The 12378-nt window shown below is 30.0% G+C and overlaps 1 protein-coding gene across 1 annotated transcript in view; it reads left to right on the plus strand.

The window, feature by feature from the left end:
* The window catches only part of LOC111740061 (adhesion G protein-coupled receptor L3), an 80211-nt gene that overhangs the window by 2982 nt on the left and 64851 nt on the right, over positions 1-12378 (plus strand). Inside the window, exons 2-3 of the mRNA XM_023530913.1 lie at positions 8353-8419; positions 9962-10053. Coding sequence (XP_023386681.1) covers positions 8353-8419; positions 9962-10053 — 159 coding nt within the window. The remainder of the gene's footprint in view (positions 1-8352; positions 8420-9961; positions 10054-12378) is intronic.

Consider the following 12378-nt stretch of genomic DNA (forward strand, 5'->3'; position numbering starts at 1 on the left):
ATCTATCTAGGATCAATAATGTATAGTCTCTTGTGACTTCATTAAAGCTTTGGCCATCATTCCTTTAATTTCCTGCACCATAACTGGAAGCTCTCATTTACTGACGTTATTGCTGTGTGGGAATAGAGGCTAATTTATTTCCCAGGCACTGATTTTAAACAAGCTTTACTAATAGTTCAGTTTCACAATTATGATTTTTCCCAACACAAAGAAAGGCAAAACAGATATAGAGAAAAGGGAGGGTAGATGAAAGAGGGAGAAAAAAAGACAGGGAAAATTGCATTAAAATTCTATCACAGGCAGGCATAGAACATTTAATGTATGCTTCGAATGTTTTAAATAAATTGTCCATAGAGAGACTTTCAAAATAAATGGAAAAAAAAATGTTTAACTTCTACCCTTTGGGAATTCATTTAATCCAATATCTATACAAGGCTGTTTTGCTCAAGAAAGCAGGTGTTGAAAAAAAAGAAACTTTTTTCAGTCATTTTTATTTACTTGAGAAGCTGAAATGAGCGGATCATGTTCAATCAGGAATTTAATCAAGATATCTTCTCAAAGAAAAATGTAAGCAAGGAATTTTTACACAACTTGAAGAATTTCTGCATACATATCTTGTTCCTTATTATCAAATCTGTCTTGGTTGTTTCAATTTCTGTTTATTTCAAATCGTGTTTTCTACTTCCTGCTCATTCATCATCATATAATTTTTTTAATGTAACTTTACTACATCAAGGTTGTTTTTTGTTTGTTTGTTTTTGTTTTTGCCATTGTTACCTTCTTATGTGCTACACTGAATTTTTTAAATACAAATATGTATACTCCACAGTCTAAAAGAGAGTTAAGAATGCAGAGACATATTATTAGGCATTTTCTGCAAATTCTTAAAGATCAATAATTTTTATATTTTAGAAATCTATTATTCTCATTTTTGGACTTCATTATTACTACATTTTTACTCAGTCTCACACTCTTAGAGTACATATAGAATAAAACCATTAAATATATATCACAGTAACCTAAATAATAGTTATGTTTCCCTTTTTTCTCCTCTTAATGCACATAGATATATTTTATTAAACTGACAATGAAGTTTTATCGCCAAAACCTTTAATAATAATAGATAACGTTTCTAAAATGTAGAGCATCATATCAGTGGTAGGAGATAAAATTGGTTTTGTAGGTTAAATAAATGTTATTTTAATACAGATAGTGGTAACTATCATATTTCATCTGGCTGATGGATTAGGATGTATTTTTCTATAAAATGTTATTAGGGCTGTTGAATTGATTATTATGTACAAAATACATACTCATATACAAAGCATACATAATGTGATTTCGAGAGGTTGCTTTGTTTGCCATCAATCTGCAAAATTTGTAAGATAAAATTATTATTATTTTCTGATGTTTAATGAAATATTTTTATCTGTACTGACATTATTCTCGAGAATGTACTGAGAATTACATTTAGTCACAATAATCAGACATTTACAAAATCCAATCAAAAGACCAATACAGTCATAAAAAACAAAAAAAATAACTCTCAGCTAATGGACCACAGGTCTAAATTACACTGTTAAAAATTGGCATTTATTCCATTTTGTCTGTGTACTTCCCTTACTTTCACTTATACCATTACATTGGCTGTTTAGCAAAGCCATCTAATGTGATACTCTCAAAAGATAAAGGCTGGCATTGACTTTACAACAATTCAGACAGAACAAATTTGGCAATTCAGTGCTAAATACTTTGATTTTTATGACCCAAAACTAATCAGTTCATTTAAACTTTAATTACCTCAATATTACCAAAAATGCAAACTGTTTGAACAGTTAATTTTTATTTAAAGAAAAAAATTACATTTATAGTTTATAGCACTTACCTCACAATCTAAGTATACAACTGAAAAAGCAGTGGTTAATTGGATGAGTAGATTGGAAAAGGCTTGGGAGTAAGTTCCAGGAGGAGGGAGGGTGCTGGGAAGGAAGAAAGCCCAGAGAATAGCCTAGGAGTTTGAATATAGGCTCAAAAATTAGTAAGGGGTTTCTGAAATATATCAATTAATTCATAAACATTTATAATGGATCAGAACATCCTTGAATGCTAAAAGCATAGCCAGGCTCTTAAAATAATTGATATCAAATTTTATGATCTGAAAATTATTATAAATCATCTTTTAAGTCAATTTCTCTCCCCAGCTCACTAGCTTAAGAATAGCTCTAAAAGGTATGATAGTTTAAAGCCCCCAGGTTTCTTCATTTTCACATCATTACCTAAGTAGCATAGTCATTTGGATGGAAAAGTGATTATTGATTTTTAAAAATACTAGATTATAGTATTATTCAAAAAAGAGCCTAGCCAAAGAACATTGAACTTATAGTAATCTGCAACTTGTATGCATAGGTTTATTTAATACATTTCACAATTTCTAAGCACTGCAACCCACTCATAGAAAATTATATCTTCATTTGGAATATTTCTCTAAGCATATTATTATATGATATTATAAAATATTCTTACTTTGACATGAAAGGTGTACCTTACTGAATATATTATCACCAGATATCTTTGATTCTAGCTTGGCTAGTGGAAAATGGTACAGATAATGAAGTATTTTTTATTGACATATATCAAGATAATTGTTCGATGTATGTGTGGGGAGTGCAAGTATATGTATATATGTTATTTGATTAAAGACCAAGAACATGTTTTAGTGTATGTGTATTAGAGATTGAGGGCTTATTGTGTCTTCATTTCAACATCTAGGAACCCTATGAAATGACTTAAAATTACCATTATATAATTGAGTTTTGGTTGAGTTTAATTTTTTGATTAACAACGTAGCCAGCACTATATCAGAGAACATCAGGACTGCTATCTTGTTATTTACAAAATGCATTTAAATATTGACCTTAAAGTCTAATGTTGTCCTTGAGTTCTTATTGAAACTAAAGAAATATGACAACTTCCACATCTAGAGATCCCTTTATATTGTAACTTCCCCCACTAGAAGTTTACAATAAAAAAGACATAATAACACATATTGTTGAGAATGTAAAAAAATTAGAATCTTCACATATTGCTGGTAACAGTATAAAATGATGCAGCTAGCTACTCTGTAAAACAGTTTGATAGATCTTCAGAATGTTAAACATAGTTACCATTTGACCTGGAAGTTCTACTACTAGGTATTTACCCAAGAAAAATCAAAACATAGGTTCATTCAAAAAACTTGTACACAAGTGTTCATAACAACATTATATTAGCCCCAAAGTGGAAACACCCAGTGTCCATCAACTGATAAAAAGATTAGCAAAATGTAGTCTATTCGATAGAATATTATTTGGAAATGAAAATGAATAAAGTATTGATACATGCTTCAAAATGAATATGCCTTAAAACATGTTAAATGAAGGAATCCAGTCACAAAAGACTACACATTGTGTGATCCCATTTATATGATATTGTTGCTAGGACTGGATACAAATGAGGAAATATAAATTTTATGTTTAGTAACATTCTTTTAATTGTAAAATAAATTATATTTAAAGTATCCATTTATAAAGGAATTGATTAAAATTCTTAAGCTACTGCCTATTAATTTAAGCAACATGAGACCATAAGAATGATTCCAACATTTATTCTTAATAAATTATAATAGTGCCATTTTTACCTTTGTAGTCCACCATAAAGATATAGGATGTATTTTGCCGAAGAAATAGTGAAACCCTTATTTAAAAAAAAAAAAAACATATGGGGGACATGAGGATAATATAACCTATATTTAATGTATGAAAGCTAGTTTTCAATTCTAAGATGCAAAGCTGTAGCTGGACCACAAATACTAGTCTTAACTACTGCTGATCACACTCCATTCCTGCCTCACTCTGCCAATCTTTTTTCCAGTTCATGCATTTGCTCACAAAGTATTTCAAGATTAGATGCCTGAGAATGCTGTGATGAAAATGGCATTTTAGAAGTTCTTAACAGATATATTATACAATAAGTTTAGAACTAGAGTAATTAAGCTTGAAGTTTATATCTGTCTCTTTTCCTCTTTACTTCCTTCTTTCTTGCCCCAATTCTCTTTATTCTTTCTTTTCTCTCTCAATGTTGCCAGATACATGTAGAACAAATATAGAGGTCTACATCTGTTACACAGAAAAGATTATGTAGTTTACAAACTCTCATAAACAACCTAATATAATTAATTCTTATAAATTTCGTTGTCTAATAGTAGCCAAAATTTATTTACTGGTAACATTTAATATTCACATGGACAGTTTAGTCTGTGATTTACAGTCTCATAGAAAATGAAGCAAATACCATTGTTAACTTACATTATTTCAGTAGAACTGATAATAAGCAGATGTCACTTTTGATAAGAATATTTTAAACAGGTAAGAAAATACAGTGTTCCAAAGCTTCTTAATGGCACTGCATTAAATATGCTAACTTTGAATAAGGAATTACACTCTGATAGTGTTACTAGCATCTGAAAGCATTATAACACATATATTTTAGGTGACATTTATATGTGGGACAATTGACCTAACCATTTTTCTAATGTATCATAAATGACTGATGTTAATAAAATGCTGAGGAGTGGTATACTAGTAGATGAGAATAAACTTTAGAGGTATTGTTTTCTGTTCTCCTGTTTTGAGAAATTAATTTGGTTCATTATTTAATTTTTCTCTATTCTGAGTAAACATGAAGTGGTATTTCCAGGGTTAGTAATTGACATGTTTATGGGAGATTGATCCAGATATCAATATCTTTATTATTTAATTTATAATGATATTTCTTATATTTTAGAATAATTCATTCATATGGAATAACTCTATTTAATCAGAATAGTAAGCTAATAAGCTTATGTTAATGAAATAAGAATTCCTCATATATACAATATTTATCACTTTTATAATTTGAAAAAATGCTACAAAAATAATTTTAGTGATATCTTAGTATTAAATAATTTTTTTAAAAAACTCAAGTTTATGGTATGTGATAAGTGCTCCTTTAAATTCCAGAATATATCTGGTATTATAATATTTTTAAATATTGCTTCACATAAACATGTAGTGTGTTCAGAATGCACTTGCTTTTTCAAGTCATCTCTTTTGTTATAGTGCTACTGTAAACATAAATTATAGATTATATAATGACTGAATTTCATTTTTAAAAGATATTGACATATCTTAAAAATTAAACGAGAATGGCCTATTAAAATTAATTATTTTACAAATTAAATGTCGCTTAGTGGATAAAGGCAATTTTCAGATAAATCCTATTTTTTTAATAGCAGGTCTATCTTACCTTTTATAAGCTGGACTTTCTTGTGCTTCATGAAATAAATTCTTTTTCCAGTATTTGTTTTACCAATCTGGCCTACTCTTGTCTTTAACCAGTAATTTTGCATTGTATCCAAGTAATATTGAATGGCCTACATTTATAGAATACTATGAAGTGGGATGTATGCGCCCAAGCATGTAATATACACTCCAAGTGATGTTATATATTTGTAATATACACCTCCTTTACCTTAAAACCAGAGTGAACCGGTTCAACATTGGCACAGGGAACTCACAGAGAGAATCATACAAACTTTTAAGGCAGTTAATAGGAAAGAAGAAATACAGAAAGCTTTGAGAAACCCAGCATGTGGCCAAAAACAACATCAGGTGTGGCCATATGGCAATCAAATTAGAAAAGGGATCCTTGCCACATTGCCTTTCAGAAGGTACTCAAGCCCAGGCAGCTCTCGCGGAGGGATGATTTACTCAGTACATTTAAGTGTTTCATACTGCCTCTTTCATTGTTCAATTCTGAAGGGAATTTAAATCTATCGTACCAAATAGATGTTGAAGAATTTCTTTGAAGAATAAAAATAAAAACTTCTAAAGTAATTTTGCTTTCGCATTGAGAGACCAATATGCCAAAAGCATGTTTATTTCCAAATAAAGCATTTGCTACGCTGAGGTTGTTTTCAAAAAAGTAAAGCATTGTAAAGCTAAAATTTAATGACACTTTTATTTTAACAAAACATTTAGTGAGATTACTTATAATTTTGAAATTTCCTACTTAGGTCAAGGCACTCTTTAATAATGTAATTAAAATTATTTTTAAGAAGTCAAACTGTAGAATAACATTTTTCAGAAGTACTTGAAGCACATTTTTCTTTAAAAAGAATTTGCCAAAAATGTGTTTCAGTGCTCAGATTAGCTCTCAAAAATTTGTTTGACCTACAAAAGAACAGGGACTGTACTATTAACAGTCATTCTTAAATGTATTATTAGTATTTATCATGTTATAATTTCAGCAACATTCTTGGGCTGTGTGTGTGCATGTGTGTGTGTGTTTTCTAAACTGGGAAAATGTCCACACTCTGTCCTTAATTGCTATTATTTTGAGGGAAAATATGGTCTTTGTTGAGAACTTAGACCCATGAATATTCACCCTACTCTGGTCTCACAACACAGCTTTATTAAGGTGGTGACAAATTAGCCTATGGTCAGAATGAAGACAATATTCATATTTTACCCTTAACTTCTTTGATTTGTTTCTGCTTCCTTGGCAGCACCACACTTTTAGTTTCCAGTGACCAAAGTTTTGGAATAATAGCACAACAAAAAGATAATCAATTACTCAAACAAGCTATAGTTTATGTATTGATTGCTTCCCTGATAGTATTTTTTAATAAGATTTTTATCTTTATTTTGAATAAACAGAAATTATCTGCCTGTGTAAAAATGTGATCTTGTCATAAATCTCTTATTGGAGCACAAATAGTATACTTCTATTGAAATTAATTTACATTTATTTAATAGAAGGCAGCTAAATTTTATTATTTTGAAATAGATTTTTTCAGAGAATTTTTTTTTTTGCTTAAAAACCTAGCTTTTAACATTTTGTTTTTATGTTAAAGTTATAGAAGAATTAAAAAAAAAAAAAACATAAGCATCACTGCCTCTGTCTCTCAGATGTTAAAACTGCTAGTATTTTTGGCACATTGCTTTCAATAATTATTACAATAAAACTTGGCTAAAGCCCCTTTGGTCCACTTCTCATTCTCTCTACTCTCTTATGAGAGGCAACCACTAACATGAGTTTGGTGATTATTTTCTCCTTTTAATTAAAAAAATTACATACATTTACATATCTGTCAAGAATATGAGTATTAAATTTATATATACAGTTCAAAGATATATAGATTATTCATGTTACTTTTTCATCTAACTTTGTTATTGTCATCTATCCTATTGATATATAAAGATCTATTTCCCCCATTTCAACTGTTTTGTAACATTTTATCATATAAGTTAAAAATATTTTATTTATCTATTGCTCTATCAATGGACATTTATAAGTTCCTTTCTTCATAGCCTTTCTGATATTCCATTATTCCTGAGATTTAATGAACATTTTTATAAAAATCATAGTATATTTACATACTCTAGTTTTATAGTTTTAAACTGCTTAGTGAACCTCTCTTGAACAGTTTCAACTGGAGATGTTTCATTTTTAAATTATGCCTGAAATATAGAAAAATGGCAAATAATTCAAGATATGATTTTTAACATCAAATGTAATTTGTTTAAAATTTATATTAATCTTTCTCATAACTGATCACTTCCATTTTATCTTCCTGTCATCCTGAAAAATGAAAATGTAATTTCCCAGAGGCTTTAAGAATTGGGGGTGTATTCAATGTAGCTGAAATTAAGTGATTAATAATTTACTTTTGAGTCATGAATCAACTTCATGGGATGCTAAGGATCGTTTGCAACCCCAGAAGCACTAGCAGTAACAATGCACTTTTTAAGACTCAAGAACTCTCAAAGGTTGGCTACTCAACCTAATTAAACTTCAATCTTCTGATACCAAATTTATTTCTTCTTTGTACAGAATTTCCTCAGATCTGCTTGACAGGAAAATGTCACTTTGCCTGACAGCTGATAGACAGGTTATGTAGCTCCATAATTGGAGAGAAAAGGATAGCTTAAAGCTACTCGATTTAATAGCTCTGTGTATGGCTTTTTTTTTTTTTTTTTTTTTTTTTTTTTTTTTTTTTTTTTTAAAGGTTTCTGTGACAGACAAAAGGCCTTAGCAAATAGGCCCAGTGCCATTTTTTTCCTGCTTCCTCCAGGGGTAATTATCTTACTTCATCAATAGTGCTGTCAGAAATTGGGCACGTAATTCAGCATTTAAATGAACAAGCAATGTAATATTTCCTGTCTCCCAGTGGAATGCTTTGCAGTTCACATTCTTCTCTGTCACTCGTTCACTCTTGATGTATGTCCCATACCCAGTCCTTGAATGCCTTCTCTCCCTTGTGTTTCATTGCAGATGTTGGCTCCGACTTGACACCTACTTCATTTGGAGTTTTATAGGACCAGCGACCTTGATAATTATGGTAAGAACTCCAAATTAACTATGTCTTTCCCAGGTCAAGAAATAAAACTTTCACTATCCTTGTACTGACTATCTTTAATTTACATAGATTAATTTGGAAAAAGCAAGTACTTATTTGACCCTACATAACTCAAGCAATTAGACCCTTGTTATAGTCTACTTTCATATTTGTAACATACTTAATCAAAACCATTGGGAGAAGAAAACATGCATTTGCATATTTATATGGTGCTATGGCTCCTGAGGAGGCTGATCCAACATAATCCATTTGGTTTTGTAGATCTTTGAGCAGTGATGACTTTGAGTTTGACAATAGTACATTTCCACTCATTTTCATTTGGATAATTTGAATACTGAATGGAATCAGAAATTGTGAAAGTTTCAAAATACATTTTTGTTCATAATAGTTTTATTTTTATATAAATCTTGAAAACTTTAAAATATAAAAGAATTTTATTTGAGAATGGCACAAACAAACAAGCATTCTGGAGTCCTACTTTTTTTTTAATTTTTAATTTTTAGATGCATAAAATATGAATCATTTGTTCTAATTTAGATGTAATTATTGGTGTCATTTGTGTACTTATTTTAAAATATAAAGTTGCTATTCATTATCTGAAATCCTTTGGGCCAGATACATTTTGAAATTCAGACATTTTTCAGACTTTAGAAAGGTAATATGTTACATATACTGCATATTACATATTATCTCTAGAGGAGAATAAGCAGTTCCCCCACATCAAACCTATCAACCAATATATTAGGGACTAGGCAGTACTCTGAAACCAAACAGTATTAATTAAGCAGAAAAAAATAGGAAAAGTAAGATGAAATAGAATAAAGAATAAAGGCCCATAAGTGCCTTATGTCTATTCAAATCAGGTTTTCCCATCGTCAGATAGGTTCAGCTCAGGTTAGACATTCGGGCTACTCAATTAATTTTTTTAAACTTTCACATTTCGGACTTTTCAAATTTGATAAAGGATTGTAGACCTGTATTATTTAGAGAATTTCAGTGGGACTTATGCTTTAACTTTCGTAGGCCCATCAATCTCAAATTCTGGCATATATAAACAAATCAGGTGATAAATGACAATTCAATATGAAGTTTTCCATACGGTTTACATATATGCGATATATGGAATTTATACGAGAACTTTTTGTTTTGTTATGTTTTAAATCGTATGCTCTCTCTGGCTCCAGTAATATAACAATCTCATTGGAGGTTTCCTCTACTTTAATCCTAGTTTGTTTTAACATCAGAATTTAGCTAACATTTTATAATCCTCATGATCTGGCTTTTCAAAAATATATTGATTTTAGTATTTGCATGTATTTGGCTTAACAGTGCTTTGTACCTCATTGGTATCCCAATTCTCCAAACTGGCTTCTTGCCTTTACTAAAATATTAGTCAGTCATCTATAATCCAATTCCCTTAAAAAGGTAATGAGAGCTAATTTCCCAGAACAACTTATCTGTTGAATAGACTTACTTTTTTTCCTACTCCAGTTATGCTATGTAACATCACCTTTTATATTACAGCTTAATGTCATCTTCCTTGGGATTGCTTTATATAAAATGTTTCATCATACTGCCATTCTGAAACCTGAATCGGGCTGTCTTGATAATATCAAGTAAGTGATTTTTCTTTGTTTTCTCTAGGTTGATTTACTTTGGTACACTAACCAACCCTACTTTTAATTGAAAATCTTATGAAATTCTTATGACAGAATGGTAAAGATCAGTATGTTGTCTTTTCTGAAAGATCATTTATTTACTACTAAGGTAACTTTATCTGTCTGAAAATAAGTGTATATATATATATATATATATATATATATACACACACACACACACACACTTATTAATATATATATATTATCCCAAAAGCAAATACAAAGTTTCTGGATCCAGGCAGACTATTCTTTTTTAGAACAATAGCATATCAGTTTCCGGCATTCTATGCTCCCATTCAGAGCAATGTGAAGAGAGCTAGTTATTGGCATCTGTAAGTATCAGAAGGGAGATTCAAGCCTCACAAGAGAGGAGCTCCCTAATTATTAACCTGGGCATATAGGAACTATTATAGAGCTGCCCTCCTTTTCTCCTGAGAGAAGAGAAACCTCAACTCTGTAATGTAAAATCTTTTGGAATATAAATATATGGTTCCATTCTTTAGCCCCCTTTAAAATGTTAGTGTTTACCTCCTTGGAGATAAATCCTGGGAAGAAATCTTTCACTATCTATTCAGTCATTCAGTCATCTTTTAACTTCCCAAATTTGTCTTTTAACCCAAATTACAACTCTGTCTGTACTCAGAAAACCCTAGCTATGCAGAGATATGAAAATATTCACATTATTTTTCACACTGGTAGTACTTCCTTTATATATACAGGAAAAAGAAGTAATTTATATTTTCTGAAATGATATATAGTTCCTCAATATAAAAATTTATCTTTTTCTTTTAGAGTCTCATTTGAGAAAGCTAGTAATGTTGAGATGTACTTTAGTCATTAATACATATACTGTATTAAACTGCATTTGTATATAATTTGCCCATGTGTTACCTTGGTTAAATGTTTGTATTAAAATGAATATACTTTCAGAAGTTTCCCGAGGTCACCTGTGACTTTCATGTGCTACTGACATTCTCTTTGAATTACCTCAGATGGTAGCTATGTCACCCATTTTCCATCTTTCTACATTTAATGCCTGGCATAGTTCTTTGCCCACAGTAGGTCTTTAATGAATGTTTACAGAATAAATGAATACATTAAAGACTTTAGTGACAAAGTGTATTAACATTAAGTGGTTAATTTTGTTGAAGAAATTATCTGTCTAAATTAATTGAAAAGGATAGCTGAGGAATTAGAAAATAATAATATAATGGAGCAAACTAAGAATAATCTACTATGAGTAATAGTTTTTAAAGTTTTTAATATTTAGCTGAAATAATATTGTTGAATTATGTACAATTAGACTGCCCTTCTAAAATATAGTGTCAGTTCTTTGCACTATTTGATCTTGATGAAACTGAATTTGGATAAATTAAATAAAATGTATTTCCTTTATCATATCATATTTTCACTCACTTTAGTATAAATTACAATATCTTTGTATCTATTATTCTGTAATATAAAATAATAAACAAGTAATACTTTATCATTTATGCTTTTAAAGTAATACCATAAAGAGGTGAATAATACTTTGATATTTATGTAATAGCTTTGCCAAGTTAAAAATCAGAAAAAAATAAGTCATGTACTTATCTTTAGGTCACATATTTTAAAAGATCACTTTGTTTTCTCATTATTCACATGTATTTCTTTAAGTAATATGAATTGAACATGATATTACTATTTATAAAAATAAACACAAAAACAAATCATTACATATAATGACATGATGGCATCAAGCTTTATATTGCAAAGTAAAGCCTTAGATAAGAATATCTTGATTAGAATTCTGTCTAAACTGCTTTATATTTTATAGTTTTAGGAAAGTTTATTTAACCTTACTCAACCTTCTTGTCTTATTTAAAATAGGCATAATAATGAAATATGTCCAACTGTCAAATGAGCAGAAGAATATAAACAGCCTTTATGATGCTTTTTTAGAAAGTCAATGAAGCAAGGAGAAAAATTAGGCAAATGTAAGAAAGGGTACAGAAGGTGGTTTTAAGATGGAAGGAACGTGAATATGAATATGCTGATGGAAAAGAACTGAGAATAGAAGGGTTAAAAATATAAGAAAGGAAATTAGTATTACATTCGTAACTTGAGGAATTTTTGAGAATGATATCTAGATCAGTGGCAGAGAAATTCAACTCCATTAGATTTCATGAAGGTTACTTTTCCTCTGAATTACCAGAAGCCAGGAAGGAGGACCCTTTTCCACTGAGAAAGGTGCAATGTAGATATGTTTGTGGAACCAGGGTAGGGCAGTGAATCAAGGGGTTT

This window comes from Pteropus vampyrus, unplaced genomic scaffold (assembly GCF_000151845.1).
Source record: "Pteropus vampyrus isolate Shadow unplaced genomic scaffold, Pvam_2.0 Scaffold57, whole genome shotgun sequence".
Lineage (NCBI taxonomy): Eukaryota > Metazoa > Chordata > Mammalia > Chiroptera > Pteropodidae > Pteropus > Pteropus vampyrus.